The sequence below is a fragment of the Lynx canadensis genome, chromosome C1 (assembly GCF_007474595.2).
Source record: "Lynx canadensis isolate LIC74 chromosome C1, mLynCan4.pri.v2, whole genome shotgun sequence".
NCBI classification, from domain to species: Eukaryota; Metazoa; Chordata; class Mammalia; order Carnivora; family Felidae; genus Lynx; species Lynx canadensis.
In genome coordinates this window covers 32,641,720-32,667,074 of record NC_044310.1, presented here as the reverse complement: position 1 = coordinate 32,667,074, position 25,355 = coordinate 32,641,720, and the positions used below count along the sequence as shown (strand labels likewise).

Below are 25,355 nucleotides of genomic sequence, written 5' to 3'. Positions count from 1 at the left end.
TGGTATCCTTTGCTGTCAGCTCAAGAACATGGCGGCGGGGGTGGGTGGGATTTCTTTTCTCCCTTCTATCTCCTCTTCCTCTGAATTCGTGGATTCTAGAGTATCTACCAGTAGTGTTCAGGTTTGCAACTGGCCTTCAGGCTAAGGATGTTTGCTGACATTGAATGTCATATGTTTGTTATATCTATAATTTTATGCTGTCAGGTCTTTCCCACACAGTGGCAAAAATAGCTTTTGCATGATCATGCCATAGTTTATCATTGTTACTATCTTTGAAAAATCAAAAAAAAAAATTTTTTTTAATTACGCGAGCAGGGAGAGGGGCATAGGGAGAGAATCTTTTTTTAAGTTTTTTTTTAAGTTTATGTATTTATTTTGCGAGAGACAGAGACCGGCGTGAGTAGGGGAGTGGCAGAGAGAGAGAGAGAGAGGAAGAGAGAAGAATCCCAAACAGGCTCTACACCAGCAGCGCACAGCCTGATGCAGGGCTCGAACTCACGAAACCATGATGTCATGACCCCAGCTGAAACTGGAATCAGACGCTTAACTTACTGAAGCCACCCAGGCACCCTGAGAGGGAAAGAATCTTAAGCAGACCTCCATGCTCAGCACAGAGCCTGACTTGGGGCTCAGTATCATGACCCTGGGATCATGTCCTGAGCTGAAATCAAGAGTTAGGCACCAATCAACTGAGGTACATGGTCGTCCCTCATTGTTACCATCTTTATCAAGCTTTTTGGGGAAATTGATAGAATCTGTTAATTTGCACGTTAGCTGTGGCATATTCCAATTAAATGAGGAGTAATGAGAAATCCTCTTAATTTTGACAACTATGTAATTTTGACAAATTTTTCTAAACTATATTTTGAACTTTTCTGGCTTAAAAACAAAAATTTTTTTAAAATGTTGTTTATTTTTGAGAGAGAGACCAAGCCTGAGCAGGGGCGGGTCAGAGGGAGAGAGGGAGACACAGAATCTGAAACAGGCTCCAGGCTCTGAGCTATCAGCAGAGCCGACATAGGAATGGTGAGATCATGACCTAGGCTGAAGTTGGACTTTTAACCAACTGAGCCACCCAGGCGCCCCTTTGACTTATTTTTTAGAGCTGTACTGTCTGATAGAGTAGCCACTAGCCTCATGTGGCTATTTAAATTAATTAAAAATAAAAAGAGAAAAATCAGTTCCTTAGGCACACTAGCCACATTTTAAGTGCTCAGTAGCTACACATGGACTAGTGACTATCCTACTGGATAGCACATGTACTTTTCCATTGTTGCAGGAAATTCTGTTGGACTGTGCTGGCCTGGAGTATATGAAATGTAATTTAATCTTTGATCTAAAATGACCGCATATCCTAGAGCTTCCATTTCTGAGCATTAGGTATTGAAGGGTACCATTGATCAGTCATTGACTTAAGGACATATTATTAAAAGTTACTTTTGTGACTGAATATTGACTTTGGAAGCTAACATTTATGGTGTTCTTACTACTAGACCAAGCATTATTTAAACATTTTAAAATATATGAATTAAATCCCCTCCCAACAGCTCTATGAAGTTGGTACCATTATTATCTTCATTTCACAAATGAGGAAATGGAAATACAAAAGTTGGGCTTAACTGAAGCACATGCAGTGAATTAGTGGACAGAGCTGGGATTCCTATTGTAGGTCTTGCTCCAGTACCCATGCTCTTAATCACGAAGTTCTGCCTCTTGGTTGTCATTATTTATAATCATTTGAGGCTTTTTCTTAAAATGAGGGCTGTAAAAAAAATCCACTTAATTGAGGATATTATAAAAAATAGTTGTAAAAGGGAAAATATGAATGCAGGAAACTGGAAAAAGTGACAGAAAACTGGTGATTTAATTTGGAAATCCATTGTCTAAAATTGAAAAAAAATGTTTTTATGAAAAGCATCAGCCTTTTTTATGGGGAGATGTAGAGGAATTTGAGTTGTCATGAATTCATATACATGGGGGAAATAATATAAGAGATAATAGGGAATAAAAAGCATCAGTGGGTATACTGGCAAAGTAAAAGAGTTAAATGTAAAGTCTGTGCCTGTCAACAGTGTATATGGTATAAAAATACTGAAAAATAAAAAAGAAATATGATTTGATTTATGATTTAGTAAGCTTATTTTAGTCAAGCTTTGCTTGGCTGCAAGTAAAAGAAACCAGCACTGGATACATCAAAAAAGAAAGGAATTTATTTATGGAGAATACAGGGGTGTTTCACAGAACCCAGGGATAGCTGGATCTCTTGAGGAAATAGAACTTAGGTTCTTAGGAAACTAGGCAGTATACTCTCTTCTCTGTTGCTTTTCTCTGTAATTTATTTCTTCATTTATGCAAATAAGCTTTCTTTGTCTTTCGGGCACATGGTCATCCCATACCTCTCAAGTTCATAGCTTCTTCATTCAAGAGACCAGCCCAAACCACTTCAGTCCTAATTCTGAATTCCTAAGGAAGAGAATTCAGGTGAAACAATTTAGGTCAAATATCAACCCTGGTTCTCATCCTTTAATTTGTGTAGTACTCATACAGATATGGTGTAGAGAAGACTTTCAGGGCTCTGGGGATGGAGACAACTCTGAGAAAGGGCATGGTGAGCTAGGCAAAATACTACAGGGAGTGTCTGATACAAAAGCAGCATGTATCTTGTTGGTGGGTGAGAAGAGTTAGGATTTCAAGAGAGGATGTTTTTAGGATTCAGACCCTTCCTAATAGTCATGTGGGTAATAAATTGAAGACTGGATTTCTACCTTCCTTTTGGAACGAGTATCCTTAGAATTGTGGATTTGGAATTGGACTGTTACCCCAGTTCTGTTTATTTGAACAGATACATATTGAATCCATACTCATTATGGTGCTTATTAGCATTCAAGATTGTCATAGAAGACAACACAAAGAACAGGATAGCAGAAAGATGATTTTTGCCCATACATGCTTTACTTGAGAGCCTAAGGGATAGGTGCTGATTGACAGGTCCCTGTTGAAGGTTATGGTACTGAATGGAAATTTTAAGCATAGGAAACCATTCCTCACAGTTAACACTCTTTCCACTCCCCTTCCCTCCCCCCACCCCCGCCCAACTTGGAGAGTGATATATTAGCTATGTAAGAAGGTATAAAAAGGATAATTCGTGGAGGTTATGGAAAGATGACACTATTTGAGTAGAGCCTGAGAAAAATACAGTGCTTACTTTATTACAGGTAGGCCTATAGATAATTCAAAAAATAAAAATCTGAGAAGCCCATGTAGTGTAATCAGATTAATGGATTAGAAGCCATATAAAGTGGGGATAATCACTCATGCTTTACCGTATAGCACAGATACAGTTATTTTTGTTATTGATAATCAGACAAAACTTACAGGGTTTAAATTCATAAAGGAACATATTACTGCTTTTCAAATTGATTTTAGATATTTAATGGGTATAGAGTGGTATCTCACTTGTGATTTTAATTTTTTTCCTATTGATTAATGATGTGGTGTACATCTTTTCATGTGCTCATTGACTACTTGTATGTCTTTATTCATACCTTATGCACATTTTAAAACCGTGTAGTTTGTTGTCTTATTGCATTGTAAGAGTTCTTAAAATATTCTGGGCACAATTTTTTTGGTTAGAGCAAAAAAGTTTTAAATTTTGTGCTTCCAGTTTACTTTTTCTTTGTGATTTACTCAAAATCACCACACACACACACACACACACACACACACACACACACACATACAGTAAAACCTTGGATTGTGAGTAACTTGTTCTCTGAGTATCTGTAAGACCAGCAAACATTTCTAGTAAATTTTAACTTGATAAAGGAGCAATGTCTTGCAGTATGAGTAGTATGTGACGTTGAATGTCACATGATCACAACTGAGCCAGTGGTTCTTCTCTCTCTCTCTTGCTGTGGGACTGTGGGTGATTGCTCTCCCTTGCTTGGATGCTGGTCTCAGGCCAAGGTATTTGGCAGAAATCTGATTTTTCAGAACGTTGGAAGGTGTCCACATCTGGCATTAGTGTATTTTTGGTCACTTTAATGCACCTATGGACAGTCCTTTGCTTTTCCACACAAGAGTAAGCTTAGGATTGCTTTTGCTTCATTCTAGGTCAGGTTGCCCTGCAGATGTAGACTCTTTGCTCTGGCTGCCTTATTGCCAGTTACATTAAATACAGTATATAACAAGAGTTTATAATACTGTACTATAGTCAACATCTGTGAGAGTGTATACAATGGCCCCCATGCAGAAGAAGGCTGGAAAAAAAAGGTGGTTAAGAAGAAGAAAATGATTATGGTGGAAGTAAGGAAATCGTGAAGTATGAATGAGAGTGGCTGAAATTGCAAGATTTTAGAAGTCTACATCGACCATTTGCACAATATAAAGAAGAAATAAGGGGGCTAGATGCAGCAAAATATCAAAGCGATGGCCACATGTTCTGGAAGATGTAGAGAAGTTACTTCTGGTTTGGATAAATGAGAAGCAGTAGCAGGTGATACCATGAGAGAGAATTTCATCTGCAGTAAGGCAAAGGCCTTGTACACCAGCCCTTGTAAGTAAACCACCATGTACGTCAACAGAAAAGGAAGAAGGCTTCAAGGCAAGCAGGGGATGGTTTGATAACTGTAAGAGGAGAATGGCATCCAAAGTGTTGTGAGGCACAGAGAGCCTGTGAATTTGGACACTAAGGCAGCTGAGGTGTTCACTACTGAGTTCCAGAAGCTCATGGTTCTGAGTGATACTGGCTGGAGTAAGTTTTAACTGCAAGGTGACAGAGTTTTTTTTTGGAAAAAGATGCCAAAGAGGACCTACTTTACAGAAGGAGAGAATACAATACCCCATCACAGCCCGTGAAAGACTGTCTTACTCTCTTGTGCTAATGCAAGCGGTAATTTAAAAGTCAAGCCCTTGCTCATACTATCATTCTGAGAATCCACAAGCCTTCAAGAAATGCAAGGTGCAGAAGAGCCAGCTAAATGTTATATTGAGGTCCAACAGTAAGACTTGGGTCACTCGTATCTTGTTCATTGAGTGGATCAAACAAGGTCTTTGGGCCTGCAGGGAAGAAACACCTTTTAGAAAAGGTGCCACTTGAAGCCTTGCTGGTTATGGATGATGCTCCTGCTCATCCTCCAGGCTTTGAGGATGACTTACTGGAGGAATTTGAGTTCATTAAAGTCAGTTCTTTCTTCCCAGCACCACTCTAGTCCTCCAGTCCTTCAAACTTTAAAACGCTTTACACCAAAGCACTATTTCACTGATGCTTCAAGATGACTAAGGAACAAACCTTACCCTTCGAGAATTTGGAAAAGTAATTTCCACATTGTGAACTGCCTCAAGGTCCTCAGTAAAGCCTAGGATGGGATCAACAAGAGAACCCTCAATTCTTCTGGAGAAAACTGTGGCCTGATTGCATTCTTGGACATGACTTAGATGGATAGGAGCTGCCAGTTGTCAATGAAATTATATTCTTAGGGAAGAGCATGGGACTGGAAGTGAATGAAGACGATATTCAAGAGCTGGTGGAGGGGGGTGCCTGGGTGGCTCATCGGTTAAGTGTCCGACTCAATTTTAGCTAAGGTCATGATCTCATGGTTCATGAGTTAAGCCCTCTGCCAGGCCCTGTGTTGGCAGTGTGCAACCTGCTTGGGATCCTCTCTTCTCCCGCTCTTCTCTCTGCTCTCTCCCCCGCTTGTGTTCTTTCTCTGTCTCAAAAATAAATTAAAAAGAAAAAAAGAGTTGGAGAGGAACATGGCCAGAGCTGACAAACTGATGGATCTGTATCATGAGCAACACAAGAGGTTATCGACGAGATCTCATCTGCAGAGGAGGAGGAGAAAAAGGCAGAGGAATCCCTCACTTCAAATGAGATTAGGGAGATGTGTAAAATGTGGGAAGCAGTTCAAAATCTTGTAGAAAAGCACCACCCGAATAAGGCTTTAGCAATGTGAGAAATGAGTCTGTTTAAAGACAATGCAATGTCACATTTCCGTGAAATCCTCAAAAGGAAATAAAAGTGTCATTGGATAGTTCCTTTAAAAGTTGCATGGAAAGAAAAAGATTCCATTGAACCAATAGGTTGCAGTGATTTTGTTAGTGCTAGTGAAAGTCGTCCTGCACAATAATCCTCCTCTCTCTTGTTCCCTCACACCATCCACAAAGGTTTTCAAAGGTAAGTGCAGGTTAATTTGTTATCTTTCTTTATATTTGTATTTTCTTTATTTTTTTGTATTATATTACAGTAGTGTAATCGTTTTTAGATGAGGGGGATATTTGGGTTGTAGAACAAATCATCCTAGTTTCCATTATTTCTTAAGGAGAAATTTGCTTTGATGTACAAGTGCTTTGGATTGCAAGCATGTTTCTGGAACAAATTGTGCTCACAAACCAAGGTTTTACAGTGTATATATTTAAAACAGCTTTATTGAGATACAGTATGATTGATAAGCTTGCCCCCCCCCCCATAAATTGTTACCACAACATAACCATCACTCCCAAGTTCCCTGAATGGTTCTGGTCACTTTTGCAAAGATATCAACTGATCTGCATTTCTGTCCCTATATGTATATTTGCATTTTCTCAAGTTGTATAGAAATGGAACTGTATAGTATATATTTTTTTATTTGTCATCTTCTTTAATTTAGCATAATTACCTTGAGATTCACCTGTGTCTCGGCATGCATCAGTAGTCCATACCTTTTTGTTCCATTGGATATGTGTAACAACATTTACCTGTTGATGTATATTTGGATGTTTTCCAGCTTTAGCTATTACAAATAAAAATGCTGTGAACATTTATATGTGTGTCTTTGGACATATGATCTATTTTGGGTAAATACCTGGGAATTAAATGACTGGATCACATGGTAGGTTTATGTTTAAGAAACTGTCAAACTGTTTTTGAAAGTATTGTACCATTTTACATTCTCCACCAGCAGTGTGTGAGAATTCCAGTTGCTCCATATCTTTGGCAACACTTGGTATGGTCAGTCTTTTAATTTTAGCCATTCTCATAGGTATGTAGTGATAATCAGTGTAGTTTTAATTTGCGATTCCTTAATGATTAATGATGTGGAGCATCTTTTCATGTGCTTCTTCTTTACCATCTTATATCTTTGTTGAAGTATCTGTTCAGATCTTCTGCCCTCCCACCTCCCTCCCTTTATCTTTTTCTTCTCTTCTCTTCTCTTCTCTTCTCTTCTCTTCTCTTCTCTCTTTTCACTTTTTTCTTTTTCCTTTCTTTTCTCTTTTTCATCTTTTCTTTCAGTAGACTTTATGAAGTCATTGCCTCTGTACTGAGGCAGAAGATTGTGTCTACATAAGCACAAGTCATAACATTCACAACTTCTAAAACGAATGTCAAACCATTACAGCAATCATGCATATGCCGATAATCACATTTTAGAAGTGTTTCAACCATTTCTAAGAAATGTTTATAACATTGTTATATATAGAACTACTTTAAATGAACTGCAAAACACTGCTCGACTTTTCCCGTATGAGCTAAACTGTCAACACAAAAGTGAGAAGGACATAATATTTAAATCTTTTGCCATTAAAAAAAAATTGGGTGTTCTTTATTATTACTAAGTTTTGAGAATACAAAGGACTTGAGATAGAAGTCCTTCTTAAGATACATGCTTTGTATTTTGTTCCAGGCCGTGGCTTTCTTTTCATTCTCCTAACAGTGTCTTTTGAAGAACAGAAATTTTTAATTTTGATAATAGTTCAACTTACCAGTTTTCTTCTATGAATTGTGATTTTTTTCATGTCTATCTGGGAAATATTTGCTTAATCAAATGTTACAAAGATTTTCTCTCATGATTTGTTCTAGAAGTTTTATAGTTTTAGCTTTTACATTTCTGTAAGTCAGTTATAGGTTTTGTTTATGATATAAGGGCCATTGCATGTCTTTCATACAGATAGAGAACCAGTTGTTACAGCATCATTTTTTGAAGTTTTTCCTTCCTAACTTGTCTTGGTACTTTAATCAAAAAATCAGTTGGCCAGGAAACAAGTAAGTGAAAGGGATTAAGAGGTAGAGAATACCAGTTATAAAATAAATAAATCATGGAGATGAAAAGTACAGTATAGGAAATATAGTCCATAATACTGTAAATATGTTAATATTGGTGATTATACTTGGTGAACATTGAGTAACATACAGAATTGTTGAATCACTATGTTGTCCACCTGAAACTATTATAACATTGTATGTCAGCTATACTTCAGTAATGATAATAATAAATCAATGACCATATAGGTGTGGGTCTATTTTTGGACCCTGTTCTGTTGATGTATATATCTATCCTTTCACTGAGACCATTTGTCTTGATTATTGTAGTTGTGTGTATGTTTTAATTATTGCAGTTTTACAGTAAGTCTTGAAATCTGGTAGTTGTAAGTACTCTGTTGAGAAAAGAACCTGATAACCCAGTATCTGCTTAGTGGTGGGTTAAAAGGGGTAAAGAAAAACTTTCATATTTATAATTGCCAAATAAATTTTAGAAGGTGGTAAAGAACTATGGTTTTTTTGAGCACCTGGAAGTAGTTTATGGAAGTAGTTTATTCCATTAAGAAAAGATTGTGATGATTTATGGAAGAAATTACCATGCTTGATGAAAAGAAAAAGGGATAAAGTCTGTGTTAAAGACCGCAAAGCTGAGAAACTTTGAAGTGATGATGATAGGAAACAAAAAACAAGACAGAAATGTAAGGTCTTTAGGAGCTAATAGTAGAATAAGCAAGGTAGTCTCTAGGCAGAGAGATTCCCCTAGAGTCTAATAAAGTTTGAGCTGCAGTATCTTTTTATAGATTACTAGTAAACATTTACCCTAAACAGCACTGGGATGTCTGTGGAAGTTAATCCTCTTCAGACCCTCTCACGCCATGGAATGATAATCAGTATTGATGTATTATGTGCACTGATAATGATGATTGATGTGATCTTACAATAGAAGGTCTGTATTTAGATTTTAATAGTTTGATCAGTTGACGCATGGTGAAATTCCCTTAAATTCTAGCTTAACTCATTCTCACTTATTTTTCTGAATTACCTCAACGAATATGCCTTTGACTGGTATAGTTCTGTAATTTTCTTCTTCATTGATTATTGTTTAAAAACTTTTTTTAATGTTTATTTATTTTGAGACAGAGACAGAGCATGAGTGGGGGAGGGGCAGAGAGAGAGGGAGACACAGAATCCGAAGCAGGCTCCAGGCTCTGAGCTGTCAGCACAGAGCCCGATGCGGGCTTGAACTCATCAACCGCGAGATTATGACCTGAGCCGAAGTCAGACACTCAACTGACTGAGCCACCCAGGTGCCTCATTGATTATTGTTTTAAAGTTTAGAATTGGGTGTCCTCTTCACGCAGATCCCTCCCTCTCTACTCTTTAAAATTTTTGGTCCATTTCTTATGAAACTGAAGTCTGTTGTGTAAGACTCGTCTGATTTTTCTTTTAACCTAGCCATACTTGAAGTTATAACCAGGAGTCTAAAGTAGACATTAGAAGAATACATTTATGATACTCTGAGAACATCTCTAACTCAAGTAGTCTATACTTATTATAGACATTTCCTACTGTTAAACAGCTGTATGTCAGATTGCTTATTTAAGACTTACAGGAAATTTAGAGGTTGATTTTTGGCCTTTTCAAGTTTGTGCATCTCATGAAAGGCCTGATGTTACCTACCTGTTGTGGCCAGGGAAACTTAAGTGATACTGGACGTTTTTTAAAAATCCACAACGTGGATGAAAGGCCTGATGTTACCTACCTGTTGTGGCCAGGGAAACTTAAATGATACTGAACATTTTAAAAATACACAACGTGGAACTGAATTCAACTAAATTTGTTGTATGTTGTGCACTACAGAGACTTCATTGACAAGGGGAAAACAAGCAAGGTGTCTTTTTCTTTTTTAAAGGTTTCTAATGGTTGTCATTTGTTGAATGTCTACTGTGTGCCAGGCATTAAGTGTGTGTTTAGGGTTGTTCCACATATTTTTGTCATTTACAACTCAAAGCAAATCTGTGAGGCTTACAGGTTTGTTTGACTTGTTCGAGGTTGCAGTTAATAAGTGGAAGAGTGAAAAATTCAAACTTTTGAGTGACTTGAAAGCTCTTTTTTTCATTACATTGTAATATATTAGAACTGATCTTTAGTCTTTAAGTTAATAAGTTATTATAACATGGTTCTTAAATTTTTTGGTCTCTCAAAAATTATTTAGTATCCAAAAAGCTTTTGTTTGTGTGTTTTATCTATCAAATTTTATTACGTTAGGAATTAAAACTAAGAAAAAATTAAACATTTGTTAATTTACAAAGATATAACAGTAAGCCCATGATAACGTGCTTTAAGAAACATTAAGTGTATTTTGCAAAACAAAAAAAGTAAGAAGTTTGGCATTGGTTTTACATTTTTGCAAATTTTAAAAACTGGTTTAATAGAGATGGATTCTCATCTCCGCTTCTGCATTCAGTCTGATGTGATATCACCCATCACATAGCATCTGAAAAGCTCATCAACGGACGAGAATGAAAAAAGCAGGTAACATCTTACAATGAAATTGTTTTGACCTTCAGATTCCCTGAAAGGGTGTCTGTATCACACTTTGAGGACCAGCTGAATCATAGACCTCACGTGTAAAAGTTCAGGCTGTTTCTTCAGCATTTTCTGTGCATCATACTTAACACTAAATGATAAGATGGGATTAGCTTCCCAGTGTTAGCCCTCTGCCAGCACTAATGCCAAACTACTTGTGTAATGTTGTATGGTAGGTTGAAGCAGTATGGTTGTAGAGAGGTCAGGATAAATGTACACTTAAGACAGGATGAGCCAGTGAATACATGTTATTCAGAGGACTTTTACTGTATGTACATTTTATATATGTGTTTTAAACTAAGTGTAAGGACTATAATAGCACGTTCTGTCTGGATTTTTAAAAAACAGCTGCAAAGATGGCTTTGGGGGTTCTTGTGTTAAAGGGATTAGTGCTCATCAGTCTGTCGGACTACTCAGATTCCAGTAAGTAAGTGAGATTTAAATGCAAAATATAGTATTTACTTAATGACAGAATGTAGTTGAGTGGTTAATGTCCAAAGATACTTATTTTTCCTTCCTACATTGTAGAGCAGAAGATACCTAAGATGAGAGTTACACATATAGCATAAAAATATTTTTAATGTTTAGTTATTTTTGAGAGAGACTGAGCACGAATGGGAGAGGCGGGGGGGTGGGGGGCGGGGATATACACGGAATCTGAAGCAGGCTCCAGGCTCTGAGCTGTGAGCACAGAGCCTGATGCGGGGCTTGAACTCAAGAACTGTGATATCATGACCTGAGCTGAAGTTGGATACTTAACCTACTGAGCCACCCAGGTGCCCCTAAAATATCTTTTGATTGCATGATCCCTAAGTTTGTACACTGAGTGGAGTTAGAACTATGAGTATAGCTTGTATAAATTTAAAATACAGCTTCATGAATTTAAGATTCTAGTTAGAGTAATTTGGAGATAATTTAGAGAAGGGCAGTAAATATATTAGGCTTCAAATTCCGGTCCTGTTGGAGAAGTTCTGGACTTGAAACTTACAGGAAAAGGAACACAAGATGTGTTAATACTGTAAAAATATGTGAAGCATCATCATAAATAGAATTCTGACCAGTTCTAATTTTCCAAGAGAGAATTTAAAGAAATTTTCTTCTGTGTAGCAAGGGAGATACAGATTAACCTGTTAAAACTTTAATTTTTTTTTCATTTTCTTTTTATATATATTTTTTAATTTGAAAGAACATGAGCAAGGGAGGCAGTGTGGGAGAGAGAGAATCCCAAGCAGGCTCCATGCTCAGTACAGAGCCTGATGCAGGGCTTGATCCCATGAGCCTAGGATCATGACCTGAGTCAAAATCAGGAGTTGGATGCTCAGCTGAGTGAGCCACCCAGGCACCCCAAAACTTTTAATTTTTTAAATATTTATTTTTATTTAGTGTTAATTTAAATGTTTTATTTATTTGTGTGTGTGAGAGAGAGAGCACACACACAAAGGGGAAGGGGTGGAGGGGGGTGGGGGGACAGAGGATCCGAAGTGGGCTCTGAGCCTGAGCAGGCTCAAACTCATGAACGGTGAGATCATGACCTAGCTGAAGTTGGACAAGTCAACTGACTGAGCTACCCAGGCGCCCCTGTTATTTATTTTTAAGTAATTTCTGTGCCAACATGGGGCTTGAACTCATGACCCCAAGGTTGAAGAGTTGCATGCTCTACCACCTGAGCCATAGGTGCCCTTAGCCAGTTTAAACTTAAAAACAAAACAAAAACAAACCCCAAACGAACCACCTCCCCTCCACCCCCCCCCCCCCAAACACCATGAGTTAATACCTTAAGACAGGTATATAATTGAGTAAATTGTGAACTTTTCTTCCCTGGGAGATCTTAATATTGTTGGTCTCCAAGATGGGTAATACCAGGACTTAAAAAAAAAATGACCCAATGAAGTTCTTTTTCATCTCTGATTTTATGATAAATACTCTGAAATCACATTAGTTTTTACAAATGGTGGGTTGTCTCACTACTAAATCCCCAGAATTTTGCGTTAGTGAATATTCTTGGAATTTTAGGGGAAAGAGAAGTTGAGAAAGTCAAGATTTGGATAGTTCACTGTGTATTGGATTCCCTCCTCAATTATGATTCCTTCACCTGTATTTACACTTGAAACCACTGAGGATTTTTTCAGTTTATCTTTTAAAAGGCCATAAACTTAGAAAGTTAAGCTTCAGTTATTCATACCTTAGTGGAGATTAGTTTGATGCTGTCCATTTTTCTCCTAAAGGAGCAGAGATCACTGTTTTTGAAAAGATGGGAGTTTTTACTAGAAAGAAGAACAAGTAATTAATTTTGGAGTTATTAACACCAACCTTGGGGGCCAGTATTAGAGACTTAGGGACATATGAGATGGGAGATCCAAGGTATAGAAGGTAGTTAGAAGTATGCCATATATAAACCATATTGAAATTTTGTCAGGAACAAGCTGGTCCTGCACCAGGAAAATGGTAAATCTTTTTTTTTCCCTGGGTAACTCCTTTTCTCTCTGCTGCAAGATGTCCGTCCAACTGGGGCTTTGTATACTCTAAGAACTGTCGACCTAGAATTCCTTTATGGAATAAGTAGGATTTGTGGGCTGCTGCACGAGTCATCTTATCACCTATTTTATGGGGAAAGTATGTTCTCAATTCTCATTATACAGTCTACAAACAAAAATTTTAAATGTAATCCTTTCTGGGTCACTTTAGTGTATTGAATGAGGGGCTCATTTCCATTGAGGGTGCTAATGATTGTTGTTGTCATTTAGGGGCATGTAGTCTAAAACCACTGAGTAAGAGTGATAACCATTTAAAATTTAGAAAATACTGGAGCACCTGGCTACCTTAGTTAGTGTGACTCTTGATCTTGGGGTCTTTGATTTTGAGTCCCATGGGTGTGTAGAGATAAATAAAATAAAATCTAAAAAAAAAAAATAAAAAAAAAAAATAAAATCTAAAAAAAAAAATAAAATTTAGAAAATCCTGAAGAGTATGAATTTGATCATAAAAAGCGAGTGTGGACATTTAGCAGTGCTTATTGCTTAAGTTAGAAACTATTAGTTTTTTTTTTAAATTTTTTTTTTCAATGTTTATTTTATTTTGGGAACAGAGAAGAGACAGAGCTATGACGGGGAGGGGCAGAGAGAGAGGAGGGACACAGAATCGGAAACAGGCTCCAGGCTCTGAGCCATCAGCACAGAGCCCGACGCGGGGCTTCGAACTCACGACCGCGAGATCGTGACCTGGCTGAAGTCGACGCTCACACGACTGCGCCACCCAGGCGCCCCAGAAACTATATTTTTAAGTTTATAGTAGTTTGATAGAAAATGAGAGCAGGAGAGGGGCAGAGAGAGAGAGAGGGAGAGAGAGAATCCCAGGCAGGCTCCGCAACAGTTAGCACAGAGCCCACCGTGAGGCTCTGAGCCACCCACGTGCCCCTCTTTGAACTATTCTTCGTGCTTTGTGTGTGTTAACTCATTTAAATCCTCACAGCATCCTTTGGGTTTGGTACTATTTTTATCCTCATCTTACAGATGAAGAAACTGAGGCATAAAGAGGTTAATTTACTTGTGTAAGGTCACATAGCTGAAAGTGGGAGAGTTTTGGAATCTAATCCAAGCAGACTTGCTCAAGAACCTGTGTTCTTAATCACTAAGTCTTATCTTTTCCACTTTGCTGAAATTGAACTAAGAGTAGAAACTTTGATTTTGCTGGTATATGAAAACTAAGTAACACCAGCTACTTTTGCTTGGAAATGAATTATTATTTCATTGTAAGTTAAAATTTAATTTTATGTCAGGGAGTCTGGGTGGCTCAGTCGGTTAAGCATCTGACTCTAATTTCGGCTCAGGTCATGATCTCATGGTTTGCTGTGCTGGCATATGGAGCCTGCTGAGATTCTCTCTCCCCCAGTGCCCCCTCTGCCCCCCGACTCTCTTGTGCTTGCTCTCCTCTCAAAATAAATAAATAAACTTAAAAAAATTAATTTCATGTCATATGGTTTATAGAATGTAAAGTCAATTTATATTAGATTATTTATTTCTTTTTAGGTTTCCACTACAAATCTGCCCCTGTGAGTACATAAATATTATATGTACTCTTCCCTCCTGTATCTTGAACTTACTTGCTCTTTTCTCAAGGGAGACAACCCAGGTTTCATCCAGTTACTATAATTAGCTCAAGATCCAAGCTCTATAGCTGCAGTCTCTTTCATTAGATCCTGTGTGGCTTCTTGTGGTTCAAAGATCTATAAACCAAGATGAGTTGTCTGTATTCTACCTAATACCCTAGTTGGGAGAAGGAGTAAGGATAACAGCAATAAAACTTATTCAGAAAAGAGGATAACAGGTAACACTCAACAGTCATTAATGCATTATAAAATCTTACTGGGTAAGAATGACAGTGACTCCCTGACAGTGTAATAAATTTGTTGATTTTGCTCTTTGATAGGCCTCCATTGTCCCCTGTGCCCTATGAAGATCCTACCTTGTCCATTATCTTCCATGGCCACATCTGAGATGGAATTATTGAAGATGCCCTTTCTGGTAAATGTGCAGCTTTTATAGCTCACTTCTTATTGATGGGCTTGGGTATTATTTTGGAAACATAGAGCTTTTGTGTTCTAGTCTCTTTCTCTCCCCCTACCCTCCATACAGTTATTTTAAAATACTTTGTAGACTTTTTGCCGTTTTGATCTAAAGTATCTGCCAAGACAGTTTTTCAGTGTGAAGACTGTGCCCTTTGTGCTCCATTTACCCCAGGAATTTCCAATCTTGTTTTGGGTGCTATGGAACCCCTTTAACAGTCTGGTGAAACCTGTGGATCTGTTTCAGAATAATGTCTCAAAATTCACAAAGTAAAATACTTAGGATTATACAGGAAACTGATTTCTGTGAAATATGGTTGGCAAAATATTAACTTGAAAACGTCATAATATCTGTGCTTTTAACACTTGAAATAAAAGATCTAGTGGCAAGTCATACAGTAGCGTAATTTTAAAGTAGTTGACTTAATAGTTGAGATTCTGCAATATTTGCATGTGATAGGAATATATTTGTTATTTTTTATTGGTGGCAGAAGTCACAAGTACTGTTAATGCTACTATGATTTGTTGTCTGACTTCGTAATTAAGGGGATGCTAAATTTCAGTCACAAGTTAGTGGAAATGAGAGTATTTTTTCCCCCGTTCAGGTTCATTGACCTCTTCTGGGTTCTGAAGAAATGATGGTTCTGATGAGGCCATTTGAAACAGTGGTGGAGATCGTGGGTGGAAAGACAACACCCTTACATCATTGCTTTTGTGTGGCAAGGCACCAGTCTTCTCTTTTGCCAAGGCTGCAGTTTTGCAGCTACCATTCCAATTACTTCACTTGCTTCTTCAGAAACAGTTGGTGTTTTTTCAGCTATGCAAAGCTTAAATTATGGGAGTTGTTAGTTTAAATTGCAGGCCATAGGGAGTTACCTCCCCTTAGCAAATCTGCATTTCTCCATCTCTGCTTGCCAACTCTAATCGAAGTTTATTTTATTTCTCTTACAACTTTGTTCTAAGTGACCGGAGGGAGCCAACACATGCCAGCATTCTAAAATTTTCCTGTATTTCTCTCCTTGCTCTAGCTTCATTTGGTATATGGTTTGCTTTCTAACCTCTGTAGATGACCAAATTTGACCAATCCTTTTCATTCTTATAAGGCCACTAGCTTTCCGCCTGCAATATCAGAGTTATTGTTTGCCTCATCAACTCCTGCTTAAGAGTATCTTATTTTAGGTTCTAGTTATTTGTATCACCCCACTTCATGTCCCAAATTTCATGTTTGTTAATAATTGAATTCATCTGCTGATAGATATCTTTTTGTAGTAGATTTCACCACCGAAGTCTGGAAGGTAGGCAGTTCAGGGCTCAGATGGCAGCTTCACAATTGCTTCACAAAAATCAAGGACCCAGATTTCTTCTCTCTGCTCTCATATCTCAGGTGGTGGCTTCCATTTTCAAGATCACCTTGTATCCAAGCTGACTTCTGGAGCAATAGCTACTGTGTCCACAATTTCAGAGAGGAGGAACGGTAAGAGGTACAATGCCATCCAGAATGAAAGGTTATATTCCTAAGGAAGAAGGTAAAAACAGATGTTGGGTGGCGGTTAGTAGTTTTCTGCCATAGACCTTGCTTCCAGTTCTTAGGTGCTAAGATGCTGTAACAAGAGTTATATATTTAAAAAATATATACATATACATAAACATATACATATACATATACATACCTTGAAATGCATGTGACTAGAAGTACTCCTGTGTTTATTACAAGGATTTCTTTTGAGTTTTCACTTGCTCAGTTTTTCTTATGAGTAAATCTTTGTTACAATTTTTCTTAAGTCTTTTAAGATGAAATGCCAAATGCTAGGAAGAGTGCAAGGATTCAGGAATATCTAGATCACGACATCATTATCCTCATTGTTCTTATTTTTTTTTCCTTGGTGTTTTCTTCTTACCTTTATTTAGGAAGCCAGCAATATCTCTACCCACTTCCCCCCTTTTTGATACTGTTGAAAACTTGAAAACTTACCTGAGTAATCCTTGGTTACTTCTTGGGAGTTAGGGAAGTTGCAGAGGGAGGCCAAGCAATGTGCTAAAGTAGCTAGCAAGCTTATTTGGTATCGTATCAGTGGCAGTGTTTCATAAAGTGGGATTAGAACCCTCTCCCCTGCCCCCATTTCATGACAATGTTGAGTTGTCATATCTTTAAAAAACTATTTTTTAAATCTTTATTATTTTTGAGAGAGAAAGACAGTGCAAGCGGGGGGGGCAGAGAGAGAGAGGGAGACACAATGTGGAGCAGGCTCCAGGATCTGAGCTGTCAGCACAGAGTCCTATGCGGGACTCCAACTCCAGAACTGCAAGATCATGAGCTGAAGTCCAATGCTTAACCGACTGAGCCACCCAGGCAACCCTGAGTTGTTGTATTTTGATGCTGTTTTACATTTTCATTTTATGCAGAAAAGATTTCTTATGGAACTTTTTTTAAGTAATATCATAGATTGAAAAATTTCAGACATGAGTTTTCATGCCCTGCTTTCTCCTATAAGTAACACTATCTTTTTGTCTTTGCTTCCATCTCCCATTTTTCCCTGCTCTTCTAAAACTGTCTCTGTTCCTGTGTAGTGCTACTTGTCAGTCTGAGTCCTACTTTTTTTTTTTCCAGTTCATAAAGGACTTCAATCTTGTGATATCCTTACCTTGTGCTATTGTGTCTTCCCCTCCCCCCCCCCCCAATCTCTTCCTTTTAGCTTGTAAAAGTGTATGGTCTCACTTGTTTGGGAAGAACCACACCCACACCTTCATTGGATAGTCACTATTTCAGTCATTTAACCATCTTTTATTGACCCTTTATCCGTTATGTTCCCAGGCTTTGGACAGAGAAAAGAAAAGTTTCTTCTTCCAAGGACCTCATGGTCTCTGGAGAGGTGGATAAAGATCATTATAATCTTGTATAAATCCTGGGATAGAGATATTTGTATTCTATGGGAGCAGGATCTAGTTTAATTTAGGAAATGGAAGATAAGAAGAATGGATTGAACTAGGCTTTCTGGAGAGGGCGGTGTTTGGGCTGAGTCTTGAAGGAAAAAGTAGAAGCCAGCTAGGCAGTATTAGAAGGAAAAGACATTCCAGAAACGAGTGTTCTTTATCCAAGTACTGTGTTTTTCAGATAACATTACCTGGCATGGTGTTAAGTAGCATCTGAAGTATTAGTTGTGTGGTTACTGTCCTCAATGTGGAGGTGGAAGGAAGAGAGAGTGAGGTAGAAAGCTTAAGCATATGATGCAGTTAAACATATGAAACAGCATGGTAAATACAACTTGAGGTTATAGGTTGCTCCAGGAATTTAGAAAAGAATTAATAAAACTAAAGTACCTGTAGTTTAATAGAAAGGAAACCACTGAGTCTTGGGCATGATGACAGGAAAACAGTGCTCAGAGATTTCTCTTAGAGGGTATGCTTGGACTCTGGAGGTGATTAGCAGAAGGGAAGGGTGGTAAAGAAATTAGAGTCTAGGAGGCCAGCTAGGAAGCTCTTGGAATGAGGTGAGGTAATGAGGGGCCTGACATTTCTCAACCAGACTTCCATAACCAGATTCCTCAGAGCCTCCCGTGCTCTTGTTCTGTCACCATCTGTTCTTTTACAGTGGACTTCTGTCATCACCATTCCATTAAAAGGTTTCTTTCTAAAGTACTGATGATCTGGCCAAATTTAATTGTCATTTGTTTTTGTGTGCTTTAGCGTTTAATGGAGGACCCATGGCCACAGCCAGATGATGCATCAGCAATGGAAGCGTTTTTACCTTACTGCTAAGAATAATCTAAAATTAATAAATTGCAAACAGAGCCGCACTTTTCAGAGTTTTAAATTTGAGGGCACCTGGGTAACTCGGTTGAGCATCCCAACTTCGCTCTGGTCATGATCTTGCAGTTTGTGAGTTGAGCCCCACATCGGGCTTGCTGCTCTCAGATCTTCTGTCCCTTTCTCTCTCTGTCCCTCCCCCATCATGCTTTCTCTCTCAAGAATAAACGACATTGTAATTTTTTTTTTAGTTTAACATATTTTATAGTGTACTTCACGTTTGATTTAGCAGAACCATATGAAGATAAGTACAACAATGGAAAGATTCTTGCTCATGGTGTTTTTGATGACTAGGAACCATTTTCTTTCTAGTTTGTTTAGGTCTTAACTTTCTTCAAATCTTAGCCCAAGTTCTTTCTTCTCTACCTCTGAAGGCTGTGGCCCATGTTGTCCTCTCCCAGTTCTTTCTTCTCTACCTCTGAAGGCTGTGGCCCATGTTGTCCTCTCCCTTTTTTGTACTATTAACTGCACCCAGAGCTCAGCCTTGCTTTCTTTTTCAATTCTTCCTTATGTTTGACCTTCCTAATTGGACTACAGTTTTCCAGAAATTTTATCATACTTCGTGTGTGTGTGTGTGTGTGTGTGTACACAAAATTTTGCTCTAACGGTCTTGTACATGTGTAATTATAAATTCTTGTTAACTGTTATAACATGTATTAAGTACCTACATGATTACATGTTTATATTACTGAGACTCAAACTTTCAGTGACACTGGGGGAAGGAAGCAGAAATTAAAGATGGTTCTGAATGGGGTATCTGCAATATCAGTTATATTCCCATTTGGAATGTACATATTATAGTAACTTTGAATATATATTGGGACTGGCTCCTTGGGAATATTGAACAAATAAAGCATACTCAGTGGAGCCGTAATTGAGGCAAATAGGATGACAGCATGGCATATAATTGCCGGTGTTATCAATGAAATGTGAATAATAATAACAGCAGCAACTACTATTAGCATCATCACCACCACCACCAGAGCTACATTTAGTGAATACTTACGGTTTGCCAGTCACTGTTCTCAGTACTTTACATCAGGTGAGGTAGGTACTGTTTACGCTCACTTTACAGATGAGGTGGGTAGAAAGCTACCTGGATTGAAATGAGGAGACCTGGGCTCTGTTTCAGTTCTACTGTTAACTACCTTTGTGAATGGGGGCAAGTCTTTAACTTGAGATCTAGGGTACTTTGCCCACTCATTGACAATCTGTGATGTCTGAGTTATCTTGTTGTCTTATTCCGTAAGTTCCCATAACCTATTTCATGCTGGGAAAAAAGCATTTCATATAATGCTGAGAGTATAGAGCAGGATGGTAAGGTTTTTGTTTTTGTTTTACATCTCTGAAGGTGCTGTGTAGAGGAATTTAAGGTTTAGATATCAGAGGAATGCGTAGAGTAGAGATGGGGGGAATTTGAGGAAACGAAAAAGGTAAAACGATGGTTCAAAATCTCTGAAGAGCAAGGTAATAGGACTCTACTACAATGCAGATAGAATCCTCATGGCTGTTTTTTGATTTATAATTGTTGTTGCCTAATCTGGTTTACTTTATAGTGCATTGCCTTGCCAGATAATCCTAGAGTAATATTATTAACTAACACATGATGGATGTTTCTTCTGTGTAAATGCTACCACATTTAATTCTCAAAGTATATTTAACTTGTAGGAACTATTATTTCATTTTACCAAAGAGAAAGCTGGAGTTTAGAGATATTAACATTTTCCAGTTTCCCACAGCTAAGAACTAGTGGAATCAGTACTTGAACTCGATCTGACTTGAGAGGCTAGTACTTTAATCAATTCTGTATTCCTTCCCAGAAGTTCATACTCCTAAGCACATATTCCATTTGGGATAAGGGCCTTTATTGGATTTTATTTACCACAAATTGTTTCTTTTGGACTGACCCGGCTACTTCAAGTTTCTTGTCTCCTCCCCCCCCCCCCCCATTATTTTGATATTTACTTAGAAGTCTTTCATTAATTCTCTATTGTCAGGGTCATTATTCCTGTTTCTTTGATGGTATGGTAGAGAGGTTTGTATTCTCCGTTGAAAGTTAGCATTCCAGTGTGAAGTGTCAGGCTTTGTTTCTATATTTTTATCTTCAATTCTTGGAGCAGCTTTCTCCCTTCTCCAGAATATGTGTTGACCTGGTAGATTTTTTCTGTTTCTTTCTTTTGGATGATAATGGCGTGCATTTTTAGCCTTGGAGAGAAACGCATTATAGAATCCAGATCATTGGATGTTTGCATTAGCCTGTCCTGAGCTTTTAATGCTTCTTGCTATCCATTTATATGATTTAATCTTTCCTATCCTATACTTCCAGATCTTTTGGTATTCTTAATCTTGTTTCCTTGACTTTGTTTTTGTTTTGTTTTGCTTTTTTAACTGCCTGGGTACTGCATATTCTCTTTTCTCTTGTTCATCAGTGTCCTTGAATTTGCATTCCTCTTTTCTATCAGCTCCCCCAGCTAGCTTGTCTACTTACTATTCTTGTGTATCCTGCTTGCTTTTCCTACCTCCCACCTGCTCAATTCTACCTTCTTTCCTCCTTGGAAATTCCTGTGCCTATTTCTCGGTTACTTCTCTGACCTCTACTTTGGGTATTCTTTTGTTTGTGTGACTTCCCTAAAATTTGTGTAAAAGAAATGCCAGATGTCAATGTTAAGTTTTTAAAGGGCCTGTGGTGTGGTGAGTACAAGAGCTGGACTGCAGAGGTACTTTTCATACTGTGTCCTGTTGCCCTATTTAAAGTGACAGTCTTTTAGAAAACATTGGCATTGGGATCACTTTGTGTGTATTATTGGTCTGTATTTTAAACATTTTAAAACCAATTGGTTGTGTTTGGAGAGGAAAAAATTAAGAGAAAAGATTGAAATGTTGATCCCTTAAATATTTGGTTTGGGTCATTAACATACTCAATCTTTTTCCTCCAGATTTAACTCAGGCTTTCCCTCACTTTGGAACTCCTAGATTTGTGAATATTGGATATTTGAGAAGCAGGGGTTCTTTCCTTGATATGACTAAGGAAGTCTATTTACCTTCAGGATGACATCTGAACTGGAGAGCAGCCTAACATCTATGGACTGTTACCACAGCTCACCATGAGAGCAGCCATCCAAAAATCTGATGCTACACAAAATGCACATGGAACAGGAATTTCCAAGAAGAATGCCCTCCTTGACCCAAATACAACACTGGACCAGGAAGAAGTCCAACAGCACAAAGATGGGAAACCTCCATACAGTATGCCAGCCTCATTACATTTGCAATTAATAGTGCACCCAAAAAGAAAATGACTCTAAGTGAGATTTACCAGTGGATTTGTGATAACTTCCCATATTATAGAGAGGCTGGCAGTGGGTTGGAAGGTAAGGATTTTATTTAAATTATTATTTTTATGCTGTGAACAGTACAATATTGGCTTCTAGTAAAGATAAGCTTTGGTAGAGGCTTATATAATTAAAAAAATTCTGATTAGTAGTCTTTTTAGGATGTCAGAAAGGGAAATTAAATGTTTTTTTATTAAGTGAATAACTTTATTTTTGGTAGAGTATTCAATTTGTTAGAGTTTTATTATGTTACAAGACTGACAGCATAAAGTAGACCAGAGATAATGTAGCATTCACTGGAAAACAATACCTATGGTTCAGGTAAGTTGATAGTGAGCTTATGGTTTAAAAAAAAAAGTATTACAACTAGTGTGTTTTCATCATCTAGGGTTTGTTTTTTTTTTTTTTTTTCTCTTTAACTTTTTATCTTTATGAATCAGTTCTAGCAGTTTTTTGGTAGAATCTTTTGGGGTTTTTCATATAGAAGTAAGCATGTCATCTGCAAAGGAGTGAAAGTTGACCTCAACGTTTTATCTTGAAAGAATTTAAATTTATGGGAAGAAGTTACATAAATTAGTGGAAAGGGTTCCCATGTGTTCTTCATTCACTGTGCGCTATGTTAATACCTATATAAACATAGTACAGGTGAATAAAAGCTTGAGAAATTAAGATGTTAGTACAATACATTATTAGCACTAATAAGTAACCTTGATTAACTTCCACGGCTATCACTTCAGACATCAGTTTCCTATCCACTAATCAGCATTGTAGATTACAGAGGATTCACATTCAGGATGCTAATCCAGGATCCTGCATTAAATGTTTAGGTTGTCATGTCTTCTTATGCTCTCTCAATCTGTAACAGTTCTTAGACTTGTCTTTTATGACCTTGATACTTTTGAAGCGTCCTTGTCAGGGTATTTTGTGTAAATGTTTGGTAGAATGGTATTGATGGTATGTTTATAGTAGGGATATGTCTGATGTTTCGCATGATTAGATTGAGGTAATGCATTTTGGGGAGGATAATGCAGCGATGATGGGCCCTTGTCTGTATGTCATATCACGAGGTACTTGCTGTTAGTATGTCTGTCGTATAACAGGTAATGTTATCTTGGTTCTTTGGTAAAGGTGATGTGCTTTCAGGTTTCTGCATTAAATACTATGTTCACTTTGTAAGTTATAAATGTGTTGGGGAGCTACTTAGAAGGGCATACAAGTAAGTACCCCTGTTTCTTAGGCTTTTGCTAATTTAACATTCATTGGTAGATCATAACTATAGTATATTTAGTTATTTTCTACTAGTGATTTTTTCTTTTCGTTCATTAAATATCCTTCTCTATATTAATTGGGATTCTTCTTTTTTTAATTTTTAAAAAAATTTTTTAACATGTATTCATTTTTGAAAAACAGAGATAGTGTGAATGGGGAAGGGACAGAGAGAGGGGGACACAGAATTTGAAGCAGGCTCTAGGCTCCAAGCTGTCAGCACAGAGCCCGATGCAGGGCTCGAATTTACGGACCACAAGATCATGACCTGAGCCAAAGTCGGCTGCTTAACTGACTGAGCCACCCAGGCTCTCCTTTTTAAAATTTTTTTAATGCTTATTATTTTTTGAGAGAGAGACACAGAGTGTGAGTGGGGGGAGGGGCAGAGAGAGAGAGGGAGAGAGAGGGAGACACCGAATCCGAAGCAGGCTACAGGCTCCGAGCTGTCAGCACAGAGCCTGATGCAGTGCTTGAGCTAACAAGCTGTGAGATCATGACCCGAGCCGAAGTCAGATGCCCAACCGACTGAGCCACCCAGGCGCCCCTAATTGGGACTCTTCTGTATGGAAGACTTGTTCTTTATTCCCCTTTTATTTACTTAATCATTTATTTGCATAGTGTGCACTCATGGGCATTTATTCTTTGTGCTGTCATTATTTGTTATTCAAATTGTTGCAGCTTTGGCCATCAGGGGTCTTGCAAGTTGGCTCCTGTGCCCTTTTGACATGGCCCTATTATTTGTTTAGCACTTCTTAACTTCCTGGCACCACAAGAATGTTCCAGGCTCATCTTGTATCATTCCTGTTTAGCCCTAAAATTAACCAGTTCTTTAAGAAGCCCTGGTTCCTCATCTGAGCTTTTTGATGGACCGTCACGTTGGTTTCCTACCTAATTTATGTTCTGCAACAAATAATTCAACTTATTTTTGTGCCTGCACACGTTATGTTTATTTTCCTATTGGGAATTACCCAGTCGTGTGTTGTGTATTGTGTGTATGTGCATGTGGAAAAAAGGGAGTTTATAGAGCTTTAGATGGTAGTTACTCTTTTTTTTTCTTAAGCCTTCCTGTCTCAACACTTTTGTCTTTTTGTTTGACTTAGATTTATTAAAGGCATTTACTGATTTATGCATTGTACTGTGTACCATGCTAGACAATCAAGTGTCTCAAGTTCCTTCGTATGTATCTTTTTTTTTTTTTTTTTTTTTTTTTTGCCTATTCCAACCTACTAGCTGTCCCTGGAAATAAAACTGATTTTTTTTTTCTTGCTTTTGTTGTCTCTTACGTGTCCTTAGACTTTCTCCCTTCTGCCTTGTTTTTTTCTAGTTGGCGTTATCCTATTGTTCTTTTGTGCTCATATGTTACCTCTCTCCTCCCTATAGAGACCATCTTTGTGTTTCCGTATGCTTGATTAATGACAGTATCATAGATTTAGAGAATTTTGTTTAAATATCTTGTTTCATTAGTTTTTTATTTCTGTACTCAAGTACTAAATGAATAGCTTCTTTTATTATTTTCTGTTGTGTCAGGCACTACATGCCAAGGTGCCTTCTTACATCTTTGTCTTTTTAAGTCACACCCACAGTATTAGGAAATAAGTACCGTTACTGTCCAAATTGAAAAGTAAGGCAACTAAGGCTTAGAGAAGAAGTAACTTTATAGAGTTTCTCAGCTATAGAAGAGAGAGCCCAATATTTGGGTACCAGACTTGGTAGATTTGGATGATACCAAATCTCAGCCTTAACCATTGTGCAGGGGCCTATAATTTGCAAACAATGTATAAATGTT

At 37.8% G+C, this 25,355-nt stretch overlaps 1 protein-coding gene across 1 annotated transcript in view; it reads left to right on the top strand.

Moving 5' to 3' along the window:
• FOXJ3 (forkhead box J3) overlaps positions 1-25,355 on the top strand; it is a 146,605-nt gene that overhangs the window by 26,143 nt on the left and 95,107 nt on the right. The window contains 3 exon segments of the mRNA XM_030324147.1: positions 22,019-22,056; positions 22,059-22,214; positions 22,217-22,334. Of these exon segments, the coding sequence (XP_030180007.1) occupies positions 22,019-22,056; positions 22,059-22,214; positions 22,217-22,334 (312 nt within the window).